General features: G+C 20.5%; 5 protein-coding genes across 5 annotated transcripts; 4 read left to right on the forward strand and 1 right to left on the reverse strand. All coding sequences in view use genetic code 6, as the record gives it.

Moving 5' to 3' along the window:
- Window positions 1-649: 649 nt before the first annotated feature.
- On the forward strand, window positions 650-6,413 carry TTHERM_00925680 (kinase domain protein; the record flags this gene model as incomplete). Its single annotated transcript, XM_001031184.2, has 20 exons — window positions 650-719; window positions 808-914; window positions 971-1,020; window positions 1,094-1,222; window positions 1,752-1,841; window positions 2,032-2,115; window positions 2,239-2,328; window positions 2,621-2,710; window positions 2,959-3,048; window positions 3,231-3,311; window positions 3,658-3,747; window positions 3,892-3,981; window positions 4,151-4,240; window positions 4,489-4,578; window positions 4,856-4,945; window positions 5,083-5,172; window positions 5,284-5,373; window positions 5,679-5,768; window positions 5,971-6,060; window positions 6,320-6,413. 20 exons carry the CDS (start codon window positions 650-652, stop codon window positions 6,411-6,413), a joined length of 1,785 nt encoding a protein of 594 aa, XP_001031184.2.
- A 1,461-nt stretch (window positions 6,414-7,874) lies between these two features.
- TTHERM_000925709 (kinase domain protein) lies at window positions 7,875-12,973 on the forward strand. The gene is made up of 16 exons (XM_012799609.1): window positions 7,875-7,950; window positions 8,007-8,056; window positions 8,211-8,300; window positions 8,544-8,633; window positions 9,881-9,970; window positions 10,148-10,237; window positions 10,339-10,434; window positions 10,572-10,661; window positions 10,810-10,899; window positions 11,010-11,099; window positions 11,247-11,336; window positions 11,746-11,835; window positions 12,105-12,194; window positions 12,337-12,426; window positions 12,570-12,659; window positions 12,770-12,973. Exons 1-16 carry the CDS (start codon window positions 7,912-7,914, stop codon window positions 12,861-12,863), a joined length of 1,359 nt encoding a protein of 452 aa, XP_012655063.1. The 5' UTR covers window positions 7,875-7,911; the 3' UTR covers window positions 12,864-12,973.
- A 692-nt stretch (window positions 12,974-13,665) lies between these two features.
- TTHERM_00925710 (REJ domain protein) lies at window positions 13,666-19,882 on the reverse strand (the record flags this gene model as incomplete). Its single annotated transcript, XM_001031187.2, has 8 exons — window positions 13,666-17,085; window positions 17,140-17,347; window positions 17,400-17,895; window positions 17,951-18,917; window positions 19,027-19,324; window positions 19,404-19,602; window positions 19,660-19,731; window positions 19,792-19,882. 8 exons carry the CDS (start codon window positions 19,880-19,882, stop codon window positions 13,666-13,668), a joined length of 5,751 nt encoding a protein of 1,916 aa, XP_001031187.2.
- Window positions 19,883-19,975: 93 nt separating this feature from the next.
- On the forward strand, window positions 19,976-20,507 carry TTHERM_00925720 (hypothetical protein; the record flags this gene model as incomplete). The annotated part of the gene is made up of 3 exons (XM_001031188.2): window positions 19,976-20,082; window positions 20,154-20,323; window positions 20,467-20,507. The coding sequence occupies 3 exons, from the start codon at window positions 19,976-19,978 to the stop codon at window positions 20,505-20,507; spliced, it is 318 nt and encodes a 105-aa protein (XP_001031188.2).
- A 2,156-nt stretch (window positions 20,508-22,663) lies between these two features.
- Window positions 22,664-24,588, forward strand: TTHERM_00925730 (hypothetical protein; the record flags this gene model as incomplete). Its single annotated transcript, XM_001031189.2, has 5 exons — window positions 22,664-22,725; window positions 22,781-22,981; window positions 23,039-23,739; window positions 23,891-24,131; window positions 24,195-24,588. The coding sequence occupies 5 exons, from the start codon at window positions 22,664-22,666 to the stop codon at window positions 24,586-24,588; spliced, it is 1,599 nt and encodes a 532-aa protein (XP_001031189.2).
- Window positions 24,589-25,328: the final 740 nt, after the last annotated feature.

The following is a 25,328-nucleotide window of genomic DNA, read 5'->3' on the forward strand; positions in this document are numbered from 1 at the left end:
CTACTTAAATTGTCTAAATATCTTTTTTTAAAAGAGCAAATGTAAGCTTAACCAAAATTTAATAGATAACATTTTGATTTTAAATGGATTTTGTGAATTTATAAAATAGAATTTAATTATAAAAAAATATATAAAATCTAAAGATATGAAGATTAGATTAATATCTCTCTCATAATTATTTTATGTTAAAAAACTAAACTTCTTTTCTTAATTACATCAGTATAAGTGGGTATAAAAAACTTTTCAAAACAAAAACAAAAGATTGTTTCTATAAATAGAAATATTCTAAAATAATCATAAAAATGATTAATTATAATGCTAATTTAAATAATTATTCTTTTTACATTAAAAATTAAATTATAAATAATATATGCAACATAAATCATATAAAAAGAGTCTCCTTAATAAAAATTAGAAACTTAAAAGATTTTATATACTTATAATAATTATGCACCATTAACAATAATTACAGCATCTCTTAAAGCATTAAAAGAAGAAAATAAAAGAAAAATTTTAAAATAAAAATATTTATTAAAATTTATATATATTAAATATAAAATAAGAGTCTGATCGAATTAAAATTTTAGAGTTGACTCAAGTTAATGATTATCAAAAATTTCAGTGTTAAGCCTTGAAAAAGCAGTACCGAATGTATAAATACAAATATATATAAAGAAGATATATTTTATTGATTTTATTACTTTTAAATTGTTTAGGAAGTATTTATTTATTTATTTATTTATTTTTATGATTTCATAAATTAGATTTTTAATTGTAAAAAACTTGACAAATATCATTTAATTTTAGATAATTAATTTCATAAAATATAAATTAATTAGATAAATAAAAGAATAATACTAAAGAGAAAAAAAAAAATGATTTAAAATAGAAGTAAACATTTTAGTTTAGAAGAAGTAAGATTTAATTTCATGTTAAAATGATATCTAATAGCAATTTTAATTGCCAAAAGTTTATGCACTCTTCTAAAGCATCGTATACAAAATTAAAGATTAGAATAGAGTATGCCATTTATTTTTAAATAATTTACTTTATTACAAAAATTTTGTATTAATTATTATTTAATTTATTTAAGAAAAGGAAAAATAAACCTATTTCTAACCTATAATTAATATTATTATGGAATGAGTCATGAAGCTTTTTTATAGTTAAGTTCTTCTTTATCGGACTTCATAAATCTCCAAATTTTAGATTTAGACATATGGTATTAATTGCTAGAATATTCTTAATGATCTTGTTTAAAAAAAAAAAAATTTAAATTATTGATACTTTTTATCTAAATACTATTATAGCCTTTAAGTTTGCTAAAAGCTTTAAAATCTGAGAACTAAATTTTTCTAAATTCTATTTTTAAATTTTATTACTCATAATTTTTAAAATAATATTAATAAAAAAATTAAACCAAAGAAAAAAATTAAAATTAATTTTGTTAAAGCAAGTGTTTGAAATACCTTTAATCCAGATTAAACTAATAAAAAAATATTTACTTATACGCTTTTGAAGAGAGTTATTCTAATTTAAAGTGCACTTAAATAGCTTCAAATCTTAAAATATTTGATAAAAAAAATTTACTTTTTATTATTTTAAAAAAAAAATTATATAAATTAGAATTTTAAATAAATGAATTAAATACTGGTAAATTTTTATATACTTTCCAATGAAATATTTTATCAAGATCTAAATTAATTTTTTTCTTCTTTTTAGATATTAAAAAATTTATTTTTATATTAAAGGGATAGCTAATTAGATGGTAAAGTATTATCTGCTTTTGGTAATAATCTTGCTAAGTTAAGCAATCTCTAAAATATAAATTTCAGATTTTCGTAATCGCTCTTTTTATATTCTTTTTTGTTTCATACCAAATTTTGTCTTTTTTTTCTTCTAATACTATCAATTTTTTTGTTTATTTATTTATCACCAGAATCTTTATCTTGATGTTTAGAAATCAATAAACGAAATTTCTTTTTCTAATAATATCTTTTATTTTAATTCCTATTGTTTAAATATTGAAAGTTAATGTTAATCTGAAAGCGCACTATCACTATGCTCAAGTCTATCTAAATGCAAAAAATTGTCCACTTTATAAATCTAATTTTGGTATAATATATATTTTTTTTATATTTCTAAAATTAATATAAATACATTTTAATAACTTTTGCTATTTATTTTTTTATAAATTATATTTTAAAATTAATCAAAAAATATTTATCTTAAATTAAGTGACATTTAAATTGGACACAAAGGTGCATAAAATTTAGGCTCTACTTTAGAGATGTGCAAAAATATAGTTAATTTGACCCTAGATCTAAAGTAAGACATATCTATCATTTTTATTTAATTTTTAGCAATATTGGATTCTTAATTATTTAAACGATTTGTAACTAAGATATATTCGATATTTAAAATAAAATGAAATCAAATTTTCAGTATCAAATATTTTTTTTTAAATTGTATCTTATTATGGGAAGTGTAAAAATTTAACCATAGAGCATAAAAACCATGAGAATAGTTATTTACTAATTTAGATTTAAGATTTTATTTTATTACCAACAATTTATTTTTTTTCTTTAAAATTTACAAAAAATCTATGTTTTATTTAAAGGAATTGCAAAATTGGAAAATAAGGTATAATATTTTTATGCACTGCCTTCTAGAACTGTTAAAATCTTGCTAACTTGAATTTGGAACTAAGGTTTTTTTTTTATTTATTAATAAATTTTTTTTAAAATTTAAAAAATAACAATTTTCTTCACTTAAAATTCTATTGTTTGAACAAATATATAATTCATTTAAATAATATTTTTACCTATTTTATTAACTAGCTAACTAACTAACTAAATTAATAATTAACTAATTAACTCATTCACTTCTTAACTTTCAATTTAATATTTCTCAAAAAAATTTACTGTTTTATTTTAATAAATTGTTAAATTTCAAAAGATAAAATAAAATTGGTGATGAAGGTACTTAAATTTTGGGTGCTGCTTTAAGAAAATGTAAAAATCTATCAAAGTTTAAAATAGATATTAAGTAAACACTCAAATTTTTTTATTTATTTGATAAAATTGCATTTATTTATTTATTTTCATTTTCATTATCAAATATTTTTAAATTCATAAAAAAAACAATTAATTTGTAAATTAAATTTTGACTTATAGACAAATTATTGAATTACTTGAAGTAAATATTTAAAATATAATTTTATAAATTAGTGTTGGAGCATAGGCTGTTTTTGATTTATGTTCTTTATTAGCTGAATGCAATAAACTATCAGATTTAGCCCTTATTTTAGAGTAAAATTAATAATTTAATATAATTATTATACAATTATGTAAGAAAAATAATTAAAATTGTAAAATAAGCTAGATAGATTAAATAGTAATTTATTTATTTAATTCATAAACCATCTTATCATTTATTCTCATAAATTAAGGTTATTTAAAACATTTTTCGTTTGTACTCATACTTTAGTTTATAAATAAATCTTCAATTTACCTTGATTAATGAGTTTTTAGAGTATTTATTTTATGAGTGAGTCATAGTAAATTTTCAATTTATTTTAATTTTCTTACATAAATTTATATATTTAAAGGAAATCTATTGCATCTAATATTATAAATATATTTTTATAATTTAAAGTTACAACAATATAGGAGCATAAAATAATATAGGGTTTTAGAAAGCCTTTACTAATTTCTCAAAGCTCACTTCTATGAATCTTTAACTTACGTAAAAATAACTAATTATCCCTTTTAATTTATATTTAAAATAAAATATAATTTATTTATGGTTTTTTTAATAAATTTTATATAAAAATAAAATTAATTAAGTAAATAAATCATTAACTATTTTAACTATTTAAATTAACTAAAGTCGCAATAGCTTAGGAGAGAAAGAAGTATCTGATCTAGGCTTTGGTATAATTAACTGCATCAATCTATCCACTTTGGTACTTAATCTGGAGTAAATTAAACATTTAAAATAATTAATTACTTATTTTACCAAAATATATTTTAATTTAAATTTTAATTAAATTAAGAGATCATAAAAAATATTTCATTTAATTGGAATGATTTATTTATTTAATCAAAATTCTAATCATTATTAAAAATTATATCAATCAATCAATTAGAAAAAATAAAATTGGCTAAGTAGGAGCTTCTATTTTAGGTACACATTTATCAAACTGCAACAGTCTTACTACTTTAAGCCTTGATATATAGTAAATAATTTTTTTATTTATATAATTTGTTTTTACAAAGAAAAAATACAAAGATTCTGATCAAATTTTTAAGCACAGCGATTAATATTCTGATTTTTTGGATGTTGTTAAAATTTTTTTATTTTTAAGTTAAACATGATAGCTAATTAATTATTGATTTAACTATCAATTCATTTGGAATTTATTTATTTATACTCTACATAGTTGTTATTATTAAGCAATTACTGAAATAAACAAAATAATTAAAGGGAGAATACAATTTGTGACAAAGGTGCCTCAGCAATAGCTTTTGGTTTAGTAAAATGTGAAAATCTCTAAACTCTGAAACTTGATCTCTCGTAATCAAAAAAATATTTTATAATCTTTTAAATATGAATATAGTTAGTGTCAATGAATTTTAATATATTAAAATTAAACTTAATTAGCAGTTTTAAAGTTTTTGTAATAAAATTTTTTGCTTAATCAGTTTTATTTTACTGCAATAAATTTCCAGAGATCAAAGTTTTAATAAAAATGTAAAAAAAAGCAAAATAATTAATTAATTAATACATTTTTTATTATCTTTCTTAAAAAAAATGATATTTTAATTTATTTTTGGAAAATGAACTTAACAAGTTAAAACTCAATTGGAGTGTAGGGTGCTTCAAATTTAGGTTCTAGCTTGGGAAATTGCAAAAATCTTTCAACTTTAAATATCAATCTTAGGTAATTAATACTTTCTCTTTACTTAAGAAATAATAATTAATTAGATATGCTATTTAAATATTTAGAGATACATCTCTATATCTATTTATTTATTTTTTTTATCATATTTTAGAATTATTTAATTTTTATATTTACAGACGAAACCGAATATAAGCTACTGGATTACTAAATTTTAATCAAGGTTTATTTAAGTGCAATAACCTTCAAATTTTAGATCTTAACTTCGAGTAAAAAAATTATATTTTTATTTATTTTAGTATATCATTTGAAGCATTTTTTTAATGTGAAAATTTAATAATTTATTTTTGCTTACAAAATTTGAAAAAAATATATTCTAGAAGTAATGATGTTGGCAAAAGGGGTTCATCTAATTTATTTTAAGACCTTACCAAATGTGAAAACATTTATAAAGTATAAGTCAATCTAGCGTAATAATTTTTAATCTTTTAAATTTATATTTACAATTTATTTATCTCTATTTAGATTTTATATTATTTAAAATTTATTTTGTCTTTGAATATCTTTAAACAGTTTTTATTTATTTTTTTTATTTTTATTCTTGATTAAAATTTTATTTGAATCACAATTAATTCTTCTTATTTATTTATATTTAATTGAATCAATTCTAATTTAAAAATTTTTACAATTCATTGACATTAGATTATTAATTTTTTTAAATTTTCTCCTCTTTTAAATCAGCAAAAAATTATTTAAAATAATTTTTTATTAATAGTTTTACTTATATTGGCAGTCCAGGAGCTTTTAGTTTATGCCATGGTTTAGGGAAGTGCTCCAATCTCAAAATATTGTTTCTTGATTTAAGGTAAATAAACTTATTTTGCTATTTTTTCACTGAAAATTATTTCAAAATGTTAAATAAATTATTTATATTTGAAAATTTTATAATTATAGGACTAATGAATAAATTAATTTTTTATTTACACTTATTTTATTACAAAAATATTATATTTTATTTTATTATTAAAAATAAAGAAATTAATATTAATATATTTTACATTTTAAAGTATAATAGATATCTATTATGATGAAATAATTGAATTAATTTCTGTAATAGCTAATTACAAGTATCTCACTAGTTTAACAATATTATTGAGGTAAAAATAATTTACTTATTTATGTACGATAAGGATAGTTTTTTATAAGATTATTAAATTTTTTTAATTTTAAGTGCAGAAAATTCTTTGAAATTTAGCAATTTATTTCATATTTAGATAAAGAAACATTTTATTGAAATATATATCTATAAATCAACTTACATTTTAAATTAAGCATTAAAATTTTATACTATTTTTTTATTTAATTTTAATATAACAATTTATAAATATTTAATAAATCCAATTTAAAAAATTATAGTAGGCATCGCATTGATTTCGAAATGTACTAAACTTAAATCTTAAATAAATTGCTATTAATTAAGAGGTTAGTGACAATTTTTTACAGATTTTGAGTGTTTTAGTTAAATAAATATTAATCTAAATTATTTTTCATATATTGAGTTATAAATTTATTTAAATGTTTTTATAACAATTAAGAAAACAAACAAGTTTAATAAAACATTCATTATAATTTACTTGTTTGTAAATATTATATTAAATATAAATGTATTCAATAACAATTCTATTAAAAAAATATTTTTAAAATAAACAAATTTATTTATTTATTTTTCATCTTTAAAATAATATCTTTTAAATGAAGGAAAAATTTTATTTAAAAATAGATAAAGTTATTTATACTTTTTTTAAAAAATATAAATAACTTTTTGTTTCCAACATTCATGGGAGATCTATAATTATTATTTACTGTAAATTAGGTGTATAATGCCTCCTTCTAAAATTTTGTATAATAATCTATCATTCTTTAATATATATGTGACAATTTTAGTGGGCTAAGATGAGTGTATGATACAAGTTAACTATTTTACAATATATCATGATTTTAATAAATTTGAATATTTCTAAAAAAAATATTATCAAGAAAATAATATGTAAATTTCAATTGTTAATTTTAAAATAATTTGCTATTATATATTATGGTTGGCGATATTTAAAATACAAGAACAGCTCTACCAACAATAAATATATTTTTCTTTTAATCCCATCAAAATTTTTCTCTTTATATAAATTATAATTATAAACAATAAGTATAATAACTTTAATTTAATATTAAAAAAATAATTTTGAGTAATAAGCTATTCGATTAATTACTTACATAAATAAGACAAAAAATGGATAATTTTATTTTGCTTTTACACACATAAATGAAAAAAAATTTTTTTTTGTGCTCAAAATTTTAATTGAAGCAGCCATATTCTGACTCTTTTGGTGTTGAGTTATTAAAATTGATTTTTATTTTTGATTAAAAATGATAGCTAATTATTGATATAATTATCAATTCATTTCGAATTTACTTTTTATATTATATCTAGTTGTTATTATTAAACAATTATTTAAATAAACAAAAATATTTAAAGGGAGAGAAGAATTTCTGACCAAGGAGCCTCAGGAACAGCTTTTGGTTTAGTAAAATGCAAAAATATCCAAACTCTGAAACTTAATCTCTTATAATCAAAAAATATTTAATCAATTTTTTAATAGGAATATAATCTAAGAATTTTAACATGTCAAAATTAAATTTAATTAGCAGTTTTGAAGATTTTGTTATAAAATACTCAGCTATTTATTTGTACTGCTATAAATTTACAAAGATAGATCTAGGCTGTTAATTAAAATTTAAAAAAAATAAGCAGATAAAATTCTCTGATCAGAAGAAAAGTTTATTTTGATAAACACTTGTAAATATTTTTGATGATTAGAAATTAAAAACTGAATGGAATAAATTTAACTTTTTTATTAAAAATAGGATTAATTAAATAAATTCATTTAATTTTCTTATCATTTTTAAATTTACACTTATTTGCTATTTAAATACTTGTAAAAAATAAAAAAATGATATAATAGAAATATAAATTTTTTAATCTAGATGATGTAACTTAGTAATTAGTTGATTTACTATTTATCTCAAATTTCTATATTATAAAAAGTATGTAAGCTCTTCTTAGCAGTTATATTCTCATCTTGAATTAGATTTCAGGTAATAATAATAAAATAGCAAATAAAACTATTTAAATATTTTTCAATTTTTAGTCACTAATTTAGTATTTTTTTACATTTTTTAAAAAATATAATTAAATACTTTCATTAACTTTTACTTGTATGTATTTAACCTACTCTTTTTTCCTTATAAGTTAAAATAAAATTGGGTAATAAGGTTCATAATAATTAACCTAGGCATTGAATAACTCTATTAATCTCTAATGTTTGATAATAAACCTAAGGTAAAGTTACATCTTATATTATTTTTCTTATTCATTATATTAGTTTTTATTATTTATATATTAGCTGTTTATGACTTAAAAAATAATATTAGCTTATTTTATTAGTTTGTTTTTTTGATAAGCTTTTTATTTATATTTTTTTACTTTTTATAATATATTAAAATTAAATTTTCTTATTTTCAATTTTAAATTATTTTTATTTTCTTTTTGTTTAATATTAATTATTTAAAAAAAAATGTATAGCAATAATTAAATTGATGATAAGGCTGCTTTAAGTATATTCTCTTCTTTAAATAATTGTACTTATCTTACTAATTTGACTATTAATCTTGAGTAAATAAAATTATATTTTAACTTTTTAATTAATAAAAAATTGTTGGCTTAAATATTTTAATTGATATAATTTTAAAAATTGCAAAGCAAAAACGTCGCAAATGCAAAAAGTTGCAAAATCTCATAACTAAAAAATAGCAAAAAAAATAAGCAGGATTTTTAAATTGAAAAATGAATAAACTAATTCATGTTTCAGTGGAATATCAATATGCTTAAATTTAAAAATTGAAAGTTATGTCCTCTTCTTCCTATTTTTTTTAATTTCAAAATTAATTAGGTCTGTCTACTTTTTATTTTATAATTTTTTTAATTTATAATATGAAATTAATTACTAAAGATAAAATATTAAAAAATTATAGCTATCCCAATTCGATGGAGAATTAGTTAGTATTTGGGGTTAAAAAATTAATTTTTAAATAAATATTGTTTGATATTAATGATATTATTTTATATAAAATATCTTAAAAATTAATATTTATTATCAAAAATCCTAACAGATATCAAAATATCTAAAACCGAAATTTTCGATTATCGATATTTAAATTTAATATGATAAATAAAAATACATAAAAAAAAAATTCAAGAGTTTCTTTATTTGAGACATCAGTATTTATTAATAAAATATATGATGCAAAATGATAAAATTTTATTAGTATTACTTATTATTTTTGTATATCAAAATATCAATTTGCATAAACTATAGATTTTATTAACAATTATAGATATTTATTAATATATTTTTTTAATTAATGATTATTGAACAAAATATCATAAGGTATTAGGTAATTTTTTAAATATATTATGAGTTTTTAATAATTATTTTTTAGATCCTATATTTTTAGATTATCGATACTTCAATCCTTTGTTTTTTTTGATTATTGATATTTAAATCCTCTGAATTTATGATTATTAATTATTGTTAAAAAAATTTTGATTCTTAATCAATATATATCGATTAATATCACTGTTTATTATAATATATCTTGATATAATGCTATCTATTAGGGGATTTAACCAAAATGATATATTTTTTAACATAGTTATTTTTAAATTAATTATAAATTTATTTCTTTAAAAATTAAAAATAGATAGATATTATCAAAACAAACAAAAAAATATTTTTAATTTTTTGCAATTTTTTGCATTTGAAATAAAAATGAAGTCGTTTAATTAAAACATTTATCAAAATTATTTAAAAATCATTAATAATCAAAGTATGTTTTACTAATATATAAATTTAAATAAAGAAAAAATGATATCCAATAATAAGGAGCATCAAATTTAGCAAAAGCACTCATTTAATGCAATAATCTTAAATCAATGTCGCTTGACCTTGGGTAAACAAACATTTTATTTATTATTTTTGCTATATTTAACTTCGTATAAAACAAAATTTTTTGACAATTATGTTTAATTAACATTTTTTGATAATAAACTTTATTTCAAATTTTTACTATTTATTTTTAAAAGCATTTAAATAAATTTCTTAATATATTTTAACTAATTTATAATAGAGGCAATAAAGTTGAACCATAAGGTGCATAAAGTTTAGCTTGTGCCCTTGCAAAATTGGCTAACCTATAAACTTTGAATCTAAACCTCTCGTAATATATTAATTAATTTATTTAAATATAATATGATTTATAATTAGAGATAAGAAAATTTTATTTGATTCATTTACAAATTTACTATAAAATTAATAAAGGGTGTGTACAAACAAAATTGGCGATGAAGGTGCATTGTTATTAGGTAATAATTTAGCAAATTGTCAAAATCTCTCCAATTTGAAACTAGACCTTAGGTAAATAGTTTAATTATTTTTTAATTAGCTTATTTTGTATTTTTGTTGCTCTAGTTTAATAATAATGAAGATTATAATTTTTTTAAATTATTTATCTTTTATACAAAAAATAAATTACTATTTATATTCTTTAAAAGGGGAAACTTAATTGGACATAAGGGTGTAGACAATTTAGTTACAGCCTTAGCTAACTGCTCAAAGCTATAAACTCTGAGCCTTATATTGGGGTAAAATTTATTTACTTTTTTGAATTCATTATTGTTTCCTATTTTAGAATTAAATTAAAAGATGTTCATTTAATTTTAACTACTTTTTTTAAATTAACTTGTCTTTTCATTTCAAATAAACTTACTTCTTTCCCATTAAAATAAAAAGACACAATAGAATAAATGATGAAGCTGCTTCTTGCTTAGGTTCAGCTTTAGTAAAATTCACTTAAATCTAAAACTTGAGACTTAGTTTAGAGTATTTATTTCATAACATTTTTTGTATTTTTTTAGAAAATCAAAAAATTAATTATTTATTTAAAAATTAAAATATTAATTTATTTTCATATTTTTTAAAATTTGTTAAAGTTGGAATTAAATCACTGAAAAAGGGATATAAAGTCTATGCTAATTTTTGGTTAATTGTACTAATCTATAAAGCTTAAATCTACAACTTGAGTAAAAAGATTTAATTTTTTATTTAATGAAAAAAGCTTTAACATTTAAAATTTATATTTTCACAGAAATCTTATATATTGAATTTCCTTTTTTTCTAATTGGTTTTATTAAACTTGAATAAATTTCATTTTTTTCCTATAACTAAAGTTAAAATAGAATAAATGATAAAGGTGCTTCAATTTTAGGTTCAGCTTTATCAAAAAGCTCTAACTTGTAAGCTTTGAGTCTCTTTCTAACGTAAACTTAAATTTTTTTGTTAATTTATTTATTTCATATTAATAAAAAAAATAAACAAAATTAATTTAAGTAATATAATAGAAATAAAAGAAAAATTGATAAATTCAATTTAATTTTCTCAAATTTTATTTTGGGTTATCATAATTTTTCGTAAATATGTTTATTTTAAATTATATTTAATAATTAAAAATCTATGTAAGAAATATTCAATAGTGTGCAACCTACTTTTTGTATACTATGATTTCTTTTTTTAATAATTTAAAAAAAATACAGGGAGGTTTGCTAAACCAAAAAAAATATAATTATTACAACCTAAAAAAAATAATATTTTGACCCTTATTTATTTATGAGGATTAACAATTTATTTTTTTATTTTTTTGTATTATTACAAATAATAATAAATTAATAGGTTTTGCTCTATATATGATGAAGGTTTATAAGATTTAAGTTTAGCCTTTACAAATTGCTTGAATCTTTCAACTTTAAAACTTGGACTTAGGTACCTAATTTACTTGGTTTATTTGTTATTTTTTAAAATATTGTATATATTGAATCATTAAACCAAGATTATTATCTTTGTTGTTCATCCATTCGCCTTTCATCTTTTATCACTACAAAAATAAAAAAAGAGAGTAAAGTACAGATGTATTTTGTGCTAATTAATGTTTATCATTATATTTATTTAGTGAAGATAACTACTTTAACACAATTTAATATTATCTAGATATTTTAACTTTATTTACAAATTAATTTCTAATATTTTTAAAGCTGGAATGAAATTACTGAAATAGGTGTCTCAGAATTAGCTATAGCTCTTAAAAAATGCACAAATATATCTACTTTTGAGCTTGAATTATAGTAAAATTAGATATTTTAGCTTTTAAATTTTAATTCATAAAAAATAAATTAATTTCAGCTAATTTTAGCATTAATAACAAAAAGCTTGCTTAATTTATACTTTTTAAAAAATATTATTAAATAATTTTGATAATAATTAAAGCAAAAATTCAATTGGTGATGAAGGTTTATCAAAAATATGCTCTGTTTTAAGCTAATATACAAAGCTCTCTAATTTACGACTCTGGGTTCAGTAAAGAAAACTTGATTTATTATTTTTCAAATATTTATTTTCTATAAAATAATAAATTTTATTATAAATTTTAGAAAATAAATTACATTTTTTTTCTTATTAAATTTTATTATTACAAATTTATTAATTTTAATTTTATAAAGAAAAAATAATATTAGTGATTATGGCGCATAATAATTAATGCATACAATAAAGAACTGCACAAAGCTTTTATCTTTGGACCTTTTTCTTTAGTAAAAATTTTTTTGTTGTTATGAAAGACTATCTCTATCTTTGATAGAAAATATATCAAGCTAAATTAAAAAATTTTAATGTTTTTTTTCAAATATTTTATAATTAAAAGCAACAATAATATTAGTGATAGTCAAAAATTTGAATTGAAAACTAAAATTTGTAAGCTAAGAAGGCTATTAATTAAATCGGTGTTACTATATTGATTTAAAAAATATTTTTTTTAAAATTATTCATATTGAAATATAATCAAATAGTTAGTAATTTGTACTAAATATATATTTTTTATATGTTATTAAAATTAAAGTTACCCAAATAAATATAATTTTAAATTTTATAACAATAAAAGCTTGGTTCAAAGAAAAATATAGTATAAAAAAAAGGTAAAAGAAACTTGCCAATAAAATATTCTAACTTATTAAAGCCAAATTATTAATCCACATTTAGAAAAGAATATTTTTTTTTTAAGTTGATTATTTTAAAATAATTTTTAGTATGACTAAAAGTATTATAGTAAATTTAATTGTTTTGATATTTTTTAAATATTAAATTCATTTTTAAAGTCAATTAATCAAGGAAAATTATTGCCAAAACTAAGGCTTTAAATAATTGACTAAATTATTTTACATTTTTTCCAAAAAAAACTATTAAAATGATTCATTTTAGTTTAAATTAAATTAAATAAATTTTAACAAGATAAACAGAATGATTAAACTGATCTCAAAACTTTTGAATAGTCTAGCAAGTCTATTTATTTATTTATTTAATTTAACCAATTACTATTAAATTGTATAAAAAAGTTGATCAAAAGTAAATAAATAAATAAAAGAGTAATAAATAGCTACTCTTAAAATTTAATTTGATAAAAGAAATTTTAATAAAACTTTAAATGCTGAAATAGATACAAATACGTAAATAGATGAATGGAAAAAAACATATTACAAAATAAAATTTTGAGCTTAATATCATCTATCTATCTATCCGTTTATATATATATATATCCATCTATCAGACAGATAAGTTTTAAATTATATCAACAAAATTAAGTAAATAGAATAGTTTTACAATTATTTTTATTCGTTTTGCTTTATTTAGCATATGAGAAATAATTTTCATTTTAAGCGCAGAAACAATAAAAGACACGACAACAAAATCAATTCCTATCATAATAAAAAAGGAAACAATTTTAGAATTTGATGAGGGAGCACTCTATCCACTGACTACAGCTAATATTAAATAATAGTAAAATAAGCAAAGCACTATCATACAAAAGGTGGATAAATATTTTCCGATTCTTTTTATTTTATGAGTGAGGGTTATGATTCCAACACTAACTTATAAAACTATTGAATTTATTATAGACACCATAATCATTTCAGCCTCATTATATTGTTACCCAAATATTGTTGATATGCTTAAACAGTGTATAATTCTTATGTAATATATAGTGAATCTTATCGATCTCGATAACACTTTGTCATATAAAAAGAAAATACTGAAAAAATCATGAAAGACAAGAACTCTTATCAAAGCTGGGTAGCTCATATATTTTTCAATAATAAGATTGTTTTCTTATTCTTTTTTTAATTCTAATTCCTTTTGGTGTTTGATTTTTTGTTGCTCCTAATCATTATCGAAAATGCTGTTCTAATTTTCTTATTTATTTTCATCTTGATGGCTTACAATTCTCTCATTTGATATGTTTGCTGTTAATTTCGTTGGGTTTTCTTTATTTGATATATTATTTTAGCCAAAATTAGATAAAGAAACACACTTTCTCTCACTCTACATCTAGTTAATTTACTATTAATCTAAGTTTAACTCTTCAACATCTTTTTAAATTTCTAAGTTTTGTAATTTGCAATCCTCAACAATTTAATTATCAATTTTTAGTTCATTATTTTCTATAACTTTATGAGAAAATTGAGATGTTTTTTTAAATATGAAATCTTAATTAGAAGCTAATTTTAATCCATCTTTTTGATATTCAAAGGCTGTAAAAGATATTGACCTTCTAGAATAGATTGATTTTGAATCCTTTCTTTACGGTTTTTCATCTTGTTTATTAATTTATTACTCCTATTAAGGTGCTTCTTATTATGTTAATGGCTGTAGTTAAGGAGTTTACTAAGCTATGGAGTGATATTACTAGCTTTATACTTATTCAGTTTGATTTACCTAAATTATTGGAAAAACTCTTGATGAGGCATGATAAAAATTTATACCTCCTTAATATTTTTTGTCTAGAAAATTTCCATAGAAATAGAGTCCAAATTAAACAAGAGTTAAAGAGCTTAGGAACCAAAATACAACAAATTTATAAAAATCTGAAAAATGACTAATGTTATCGAATCCTTAAGAGGAGAATGCAGTCTCAAGATTTTTATTGTTTAATATTGATTCTAAATCATCTATTAGAGTAGTAGGATGCTATTGCTCACAATAGCAAAAATACCCAAAAATACTATTTTCTTTCAAAATTTGACATCCATTTTTAGACCAAGTTGTTTATTTTTGTTATATGCATGTCATATTACTGTTGTTGCTTGATTAATGAGAATTTTAGAATTTTAATACAACTTTTGAATTCGGCTGATAATCTGAGCTTTTATTTCTATTAGATATATTAGGTTAGATTACTTAATTGTAAGATATTGTTAGATTTGGATCTGCTTTTGTTAAAGCTTAGGTGTAATTTTGAAATGAGGCTGTTTCTTTGTAAGGATTCTAAGAAAATACTAAATTTGCTGCATTATAAATATTTGTTTCGTTTGTAGGAGGAGTGCTGAATATCTGCATGTATTACTGAAGGTTTTTATCTGTGATTTACTGGCAATCTAAATTTATTAAATTTCCTTGAAGCTAAATCCCTCCTTGGTTTGGGAGTGTTTAGTTGTTTAGCTAGTTACAAATTGAATTTGAAATATTTATCTGGGTAGGTAGCATATCGTAGGACACTGTTTGAGTAGTAGCATTCAAGATTTTGTAAGAATCTATTAAGTTTTAAAGAAGGATATTGTTGTTATTTATCAACTAGTTATTTGAAGGCATTTATTATTATTTCTGCAATAATTAGTTTAATTATTCCAAAATTGTTGTGACTTATGCATCTGACTAAATAGGTAATGAAGACTGCAACTAAGCTATTATTTTGTTTGAATATGTGTACAAGAATGATGACTTTGGAAGCTAACTAGATTGAGTGATCAACTGCTATATTATCTACAATTTCTTTTAATTCACAGAGGTTAGATTATAAAGAGGATTACTTTTAGATATTTGTTCACCTATAATTGACAAATTTAAAACATTCTAGGAAGGTAGTAGATTACTGGTAGGATTTAGAGCATTATCTAATATGCCTAATAGAGTTTATTCATCACAATTTAGTGGAGAAACCTATACTTATATTGTTGAATTGTTTACAGCTAGCTTAGAGTCCATAGCTTGAGCCATTATTATTAAATTTCCTTCTGGCAATATAGTAAATTTTTAGTTGAGTACTACTTGATCCTAGATTTATCTTCTAAGAATAATTTTTGGATTTTGAATTTCAGATTTCATATCGTCTTAGTTGAGGTAATAAAAAATTTAATAAGTTATAGGTAAATTATTTGAGCTGCAACCAACCATTTATATTTAAAAGTTAGTCTAAATAGCTTATCCATTAGCTGGAGTAATTTATAAAACGCAGTTCTATGGTGGTAAGTTGATATTGAAGTTAATTATAGTCATACTTGGCATAAGGTAAGCAGGATTATAAACAGTAAATCTTAATTAAACCACTGGATTAGAAGGCAGTACTTTAGAAAAATAATCCCATATTCTTAGCTTGACTTAGTAAAAATCAAATTTTATTACACCTTACACATCGTCATCGTATAAAATAGCTCCAGCGTAGGTGAGAATATCAGAGGATACATTGGAGCTATATATCAATTAAACATTAATATCTTCATTTAAATTAACTATTTCTATCTATGGCACCTTATAAAAAATAACTGTCAAAGGAGGTAAGTCTATTTCTGCAAAAATAACAAGTACACTTGATGCACTATTTCTGCTGTCTTTTATACCTTGGAAAGTGAATTTAAGAGTTTGGTAGGGTTAAAATGTTTTCCCTGGAATAGTAGTGCTAATTCCTGTTTACTGAATTGTTTGAACTTTATTTAAATAATTATAGCACTAATAATCTCCATTATTTTAAACAATTGATTCACATGACCAGGTTAATGATATTCCTTATGGAGAATTTTCATCTTCTACTTCATAGTCTCTTGCAATACCTGAAAGCACGAGAGGTTATTTGTAATTCACAAGTTAATTCGATCCTCCTTCAATCAATATAAACAAATTAGTTAATTTAGGGTTTATTTATATAGCATTGGTCTAAGATATATCCTAATTGCTTACTAAAGTTGCTACGATCTTATTTAAAAAATATTTAATTTTATAATAAATTTCATACAAAAAAAATTATACATTTAAATCTAAGATACTTCCAATTGGAATAGTAAAAGGTTTCACATTAATTTCAATCTATGCATCTGTAAAGGTAGGATTATTGTAATTTAGAGAAGGCATTACTGATGATTAAATTTAAACACTTAAAGGCTCCATGAATATAAAAGGTCCATTTTAATCGCAGGTTTAAACATAAATTGAGTAGTCAATAGTAAGGTCGTAGTATCTTTTTTTTAAATTTTTTGAATAAAAACATTCTTTACTTAATTTAATCATACCTGTAAATAGGTGGGTATTAGCTTTAAATGACTGATATCACAATTTATTTCACTTTTAAATATTGAGTAGAATATTGTAACAAGCCATTTGAATTTATTTTAAGTTAGTAGTTTAACTGAAGGTTGATTTAAGAATTAGGTGGTATAATATATTTATTTATTGTTAAAGTTTAGCTCATCTAAGTATTAGCTGCTTGAATTATAGAATCAACTTAAGATTACGTTTTAGTATCTAAGCTGGGTATTATTTAAACACTCCATTAGAGAGATAAAAATCCTCTGCTTGCATCATTTTTTAGTGTCAAGCTATAAGTTATGTCATTGCAAGTATTTTAAATTTTGTCATATAAAACATTTATTTGAGGAGGTAAATTTCTTAATTAAACAACATTGAGGAGATAAAAAGTGTCAATAAAAATACTTGGACTAGCTTAGTAAGATAAAACTCCAGATACTAAAGATAACTAATCATTTTCAATAATTATAGAATCTTAGCCTAATATTATTTTAAGCAAATAAATTATTAATAAATAAAAAAAATTTTGTATTACTTAATTAAACTTAAATTTAAGTAGAATTAATTGCGCAGGTAGCGGATTGGCCTATACTTGTTAAAGTAGGATTTTAGAAAATTTAACTGCAACTGAGATTGTCGATTTGATTCAAATTAACTCCGAAATCAATGATTAATAGTGGCTAGCTAGCATCTAATGTTGCTTATAATACAGCAATGTTTTTGTAACTGCATTAGAAGTGGATATCTCTTTAATCGTTAGAATCTCTGCAAACACATTTTCCATTTTATATTTATCTCGTTTCATAACAATCTATGCATTTATTTTTTTGTTAAAAGAGACAATTTTTACAAGTTGGATAACAAGTCTGACAGTTAGGTAGGATAAATTGTTAACATTGAACACACTCAAAATTCGATAGTTGTTATTGGTAATTATTAGGACACCATTGATAGCAGTAGCCTCCCAAACTAAACCAGTTAGGGGGACAACTTGTACAGTTACTATTTAGACTTCCTGAGCATGTTTAACAAGTAGAATCACATGAATTACAGTTTCCATTTGAGTCTAGATAGTATCCCTATGATGGACAAATACATTACAGTAACGAATTATCAAATTAAAATGGGTTTTAACAATTTGTACAATTAAGAGGGCCAGTACATTTCAGGCAATTTGCTATACAATTTTAACATTAGTAATTTGAATCTCTATACTAATTTGAATTACAAACAGGAAGACACGATGCAATTTATGAAATAAACTCATAATTAGTATTACAAGTATCACATTATTTGTCTGTGCTGCAAGATTAGCAATAATCAATGCAATTTTAACAAGTTTAAGATTAAGTAATTGAATCTGGTAAAGTGGCATATTATTATGGCGCACAAGTTAATTTGCAATATGCAAGATTCGTATTTGGGTTTGTAGCGATATAGTAATTGTCAAGGCAAGTTAAGCAATTTTAGTTGCTATCACATGAAGAGCAATTTAATGGGCACTTTTATAAATTAAATTTAATGAATTTTTTAAAAAAGTTAAAATATAAAATGTATAGCCTAAAATCAAAGAAAAAGAAATATTTTTAGTATTTGAAAAAACTAGTTTACTTAATAATTCACATAGACTACTACGTTATTAACGCCTTAAAAACAGAATATTTATTAGCTGCTGCTAAACATTTAAAAATCAAAGTATTCAAATTTTTCATCAGATAATCCTTTAAATTCATAATTAATACTGAATTTATAAACTAAGCATCCAGCTAATTAGGTGTAAACATCTTTAGGAGGATATTTTGTGATATATTTGGTGCCATAAGTCAAAGTAAGCTCATTGTAATATATAAGCCATGGTAGATCAGAGTAAAAAAAATCATATGAAATCGTGAGGTCTTAAATTTGTTGTCTATATATAAATCAATCAATTTAACCAAAAAAAAATTTTGACTTGATAAATAATAAAATTGTTAAACAAGTAAGTTTACTTGCTTTTCATATATAGGTGTATTTTGTTTCCAAATAAGGAACCTAAAGATACTGTATGTCCTACTGAAACTAAATCAGGATTGCAATTATAATTGACTTTAACCATAGGAAGACCAAAAGCTGTTTCTGCATCTAATCCATAAGCTACTGCTTAAGCTTCAGTGAAATATTACCCTGTCTAGACTAAACAGTCGTAATCTTTAAGTATGAAAAAGTAGTTAAATAAAAGAAACAAAAATAACAAAATTATTGTACTTTTGTAGCCAGTCTGCTGAATAAAAGTTGGATCATTGCAATCAGCCTTAACTCTCAATAGAAGAATCGTTACTAAGTTTTTAAATAATTGCATTTTCATTCAAAAAATAGCTTGCATTAAATTTAACTTACTTGAAAATAGTTAACAAAGTCTTTCCACTCTTTTTTAATTCATCTAAATTAACAAATTAAATTCTTTCAAAAAATAATTAATATCAATCATTATTCTTGTAATACATTAAAATTTAATTAGTCATCTTCATCTTTCAAATAACCAAAATAATCAACGATTATAATTGCTTCTTACTTATAATTTATGAGAATAGCAAGAATGGTAAAGTTACTTTGTTTTTATCCTGAAATAATGAATCAATTCTAAAAATCAATATTATAGCAAAATAATCAAGCGCTTTACATATTCTTGTAAACAAAGATTATCATAAAGCTATTTTATATGAATGAATTTTTTTTTTTGCTTATTTTGAGTTCAGTAGGATAAAGAAAAATAATAGGAGAGAAAGCAACCTCAGATTACACTAAGATTTCTAAAAAAAATTCCTTAAGAAATCAAAAAACCTTGACTCAAAATTAAATACTATTGCAATAAATATTATAAAAATTTATTTTTTATAGCATGAGTAAGAAATCTCTTTAAAATATTAAGGTATAAATTATAAATTCGATAAATTTTTAGAATGGTTTGCTTGATTGAAGCAGCAGGAAAAATGTAGAAGAAAAACTTGAATTTTTTATTTATATCCAAAATATTAAAAATAACAGAATAGCTAAGTAATATTTTTTTAATAGCCTAAAAGGTTAATAAAATCCTTATTATGATTTTTAGTTGATCAATAAAAAATGAATTAAAATACAAAATTTTGAAAGAAATCGAAAATTTAATTTTAAGAAAGTAATATAGAACTAAAAAAAAATATATGTTAATAATACATGAATGTAATATCAAAGAATTGTAGCAAGAAAATTTTTAGATTAAAGCAAAAGATAATCAATCAACTAGCTACATTTAAATAAAAAATAAACATAAACAAACCTTTTTTAAATTATTGCAAAAAAAATTTGTTATTTGTAAAAGGAGAAGAAAAAAAACAAGAAATTAATTAAATTAATCTCTATTTTGATAGTGATTTACTTACATTCTATATTATATATCTTAATCATATCTCACCTAATTTCTTTCTTTCTTTCTTTTTGTTAATTTTTAAACTTTTTATAGAGTTAGTTCCAATTATTTATTTTTTCTAATTCATTCAAAATTTAATTGATTGGCTTATCATTAACGAATTCATGTTTGTATCAAATTCTTTACACACAAATACAATTCTTGAAGCAACATTAGCATTTATCAGTTAACAAAAATGTTAGATTAAATTTTCAAAGATATTAGATAATATTTATTTTATAATGCTTAATAATGTTAAAATTTAAGTATACTTCAATAATTTTTTAACTTTATTATCATTTACTAAATAAATTTTAAGTATCTAAAATTTGTGAAATGATAAAATAAATTTTAAATTCTATAAGATTATTTATCTAGCTAGAAATCTTTCAAACCAAAAAAAAATATATATAATATAAATCTCTGATACAATTAGAATATTTATAATATTTATTTTACTACCTCTACTCATTACAAAATAGATGGATAAAAATAAGCTTTATTTGGAACTATTTTTAATATATTTTACAAGATTTATGCCACTTTACATTAAATATAAAATGAAAATAAACTACTTCTAAATAAAAGAAACAAATAAAAGATTCTGGATATTTGAAAAGAAAATGCAATATTTATCTGTTTATGCTTAATGAATGAAATCTCAACTGTTTTATCATCAATATTTTATTATGTTATTATCCTTTAACTTTTTAGATGTTTCTATTTTTTTATAAAGTGCTTGGCTGGTTGTTTCTTAACTTATATTTACAAGAAAAAATAGTATGAAATAAATGGTATTTTTCACTAATCAGTGAAATGCATTTAATTTTATTTGCTGATTTGATTTTTTAACAAATTCAAGCTAATATTTATTTCAATAATTAATTTATCTATTGATTTTAATTATCACTATTTCGATACTGTTCCAGATTTGATACTTTTAGTGATTAGAAACTGCAATAATTTATCTAATACTTTAATGGTATTCACTTACAATATTAATTAATTTTGATCTGAATTTTTTATTTTTCATTTTACAAACGAAAAAATTAATAATCTAAGAAGCAATCATTAAATAGTGGTTAAAAAGCTCAGTAATTATTAAATTATCTGGATTTTCCTTTATCGCTTGACACAAACATAGACAGGAAAGTGGATAACATTAATTAGAAATAAAAAGAAAAACCAAACAACCAAATTTAAATGATTAAACTTTTCTTGAAAAATATTAATTTTTTTGTGAAAATAAAAATAAACTAAATATTTTTTTATAATAATAAAATATTTGTACTATAAAATTTTTAAATTTATAAAAAAATTGAATAGCTAAATAAAAATAGATAAAAAAAGAACAAAATTTTATTAAAGTTATTTGTTTAAATTATATTCTTACAATATTCATTCCTTTAAAATAATGAAATAAATTAATTAAAAAAATATTTATGCAAACAATTTTTTATATTTTTAATACAAAAAATAATTTCTTTTTTACGACAAGAAAAAATAAAAATAATTTATTTTAAATTAATAAAATCAGAAATATTTTTAAAATAAGCTAAATCATATAAATCATTCTAGTTTTTAAAATTTGAAATATTCGATAAAATAATCCTCTAGAAATATTTATTATTAGATATACTTGCAATCAATCAATCAAAAAAAATTTATAGCTTCAGAATTGATTTGAGTTTTATTAACATTTAAAATTTTTAAATTTATGCGAAATTCAAAAGTTAGTAGTTCTTTTTATAATTTAATAAATATATCTAGTAGGATTTAATTGCAAATTAAGGATTTAGGGGACAAAGCAATACATATAATTTGATGAATAACTAAGAGACATTAGCAGATTGCTTTGCTGTATTGCAATTATATGCTGAAAGAAGGTAAAACTTTTAAAATGCTTAAATTCAATTGTAATAATTTTGAATTATCAAATAGGATTAAAAAAAGAAACCAATTAATGCTCTCTAGTTTGTTTAGATATAAATAAATGTTTCAAAAATTTTATAAGGCCACTCAGTTAAGTTAAAAAATAGACTATGTTCTGCCATATTTTAGGAGATTTTTGAGAAATATTCATGAAAAAAGGATGAAAATAGTCAAATTTATAATTAATAAAGAGAAAGTAGGTTTATAAAAGTAAGTAAATAAATGATTTAATTTTTAGAATTTTTGCAATAAATAGTATTTTTTAAGATAGTATTAATCATGGAAGACTTATTTCCTGAAGAAGAAAAACTAGAGAGAACTATTATAAACTATTTAAGAATATAAAGAAGCCTAAATTATTGAAAAAGCCTTTAATAACTTAAGAAAAAATATAATATTTAGCTAAGGTTTGAAGAGATTAATAAAGAACCAAATATACAGAAGATAAGCAGTAGGATTTGCAAGTTTAAAAGAATATCTTAAAATTCAAAAATTCAAAAGAGATACTTTAAAGAGTGTCAGAGATTACTTTTAGTAAAATACTCTTTTAAAGTGCTTTAAATATTGGAATTATGGATGCTCTAAAGCAGATGAAGACATTCATAAATATCTCCGTTTAAGAAATTGTTTCTTAAATTGGAGAAATGGTTTAGATAGGAATAATGATTTAAACATGAAAAAAATAACTCTTTTTAGAGTTCATTCTCTCTTAAAGTGGAATTTTATCAGACTTAAAAAAATAGTTGAATTTGAAAAGCTCAATTCTATGGCAAAAAAGTTTCATCTTTTCTAAATTTTTCATGCTTTCTGCATAGTGGTTAGGAAAAATAAGTTTAAATAATATAAAAAGAGAAAGGCTCTCCATTACTTTAAAAATTAGCACTCATTTTTTCTAAAGAAGAGGATATTCTAGCTTTTCAAGAAAGCCGTCTCAATAAGCCAAGAAGAAAGGTTTAAAGATGAGGCAGGTAAATATATAGATTATTTTTTTTATTATCTACTTTTATATTCCTTCCAAATAATTTTGTCGAAAATTAAAGCTTTATGAGGCTTTAGGAAGCAATTTTTGATAGAATTATTATTATTTTTGACATTTTTTAAATATTATTCATTAAAAAGTGAATTCTTATTATGAGAGTAAAGAGAAGGAGAGATTGGCTTTGTAAACATTTTAAAGGTTAAAATTGAATGTTAAGATTAATAAAGCAGAAAGACACAGAAAAAATAAACTGCAAAAGAAGTCACTTTAGAGGTGGAGGGAGTTTAGATAAGTTTCTATTGAGAGAAAAAGATTAATTGTCTTGAAAATTTTTAACAGAAAAAAAGATCTGATTGAAAAATCTTTCTTTTTCTTAAAAAAGTATGCAATTAATTAATTGATTGAATAATTTAAAAAAGCTTTTAATTTGCAAAAATAAAAAAGGTTTGTAGAATACAGAAGGGCTAAACTAAAAATGGCTGTTTAATATTATCAAAAGAGGATGATGAGAACTTCTTTATATAATTGGCTTGGAAATATTGTTAATGACTATCTGCTTAAACAAGTAGATGCAGACAATTACTACAAATTTAAAATTAAGTTAAGATGTTTCCAACAATTAGAAAAGAATAAAAATATTTAACAAAGAAAAAAATTAATTGAAACAAGAATAATTAACTTTTAAAATAAACAAGAAGATATCTTGTTATGGAGAAGCTTTTAGAAATTTAAAGGTATGATAGTGTCCATTTTACGGCATAAAAAATACAACTATGATTTAGTTAATTCTGTATTTTATAATTGGAAATTATTGATAAAGATGAAAAAGATATACTGATTGATTGATTGATATCAGCTCATTATGCTTTATTTTATCAATACAACTAACCTTTCACATTAAGTTCTTAATACAAAAATAAATTAAAAAAAATATATTTAAACAATTTTTTTCAAAAAATAATAAAAAATCCAAATATTAAAAACAAACAAACAACCAATCCACTCACAATTAATTTATAAAAAAAACTAAAATATTTTGTTTATATTATAAATAAAATTAATTTATTAAATCATTACTTTCAAGCTTTTTCAAATTTATTTGTAAAAATCTTAAATAAAAAAATTTATTCTTTAAATAAATTCCATAATTATTTATTTATTTGTTATTAGTTAGTTACATAATTTTGTATTTACTAAATTTTATTATTTACAAACTTGTTAAAAATCTAAAATCACTTAAATATTATCTACAGCTCCTTTTTATTAAATAAAAACTATTTTTTTCTTAATAGGAAGTTTATTGAATAGGGAGGGGAGGTATAGTTTTTTTTAATTACTTATCTATTAGCCTTACTAAAAAGCTTATTTTATATTTTGTAAAAACAGTAAAAATTTATTAATTTGGTAACCTCAGATTTGACAAGTGATATATATTATAACCAACCGTATAAATTTTGTGATAGCTTTTTTACAATTTTGTTTTAAAATTGAAGAAAAACATTTTTAATATGGCAATTTTTTTTAAACAAATTAATTTCAATAATGGCTAAATTATATTTATAAATATAATTTTTAAGA

The sequence above is a fragment of the Tetrahymena thermophila genome (genome assembly GCF_000189635.1).
Source record: "Tetrahymena thermophila SB210 genomic scaffold scf_8254448, whole genome shotgun sequence".
In the NCBI taxonomy this organism is placed as follows: Eukaryota; Ciliophora; class Oligohymenophorea; order Hymenostomatida; family Tetrahymenidae; genus Tetrahymena; species Tetrahymena thermophila.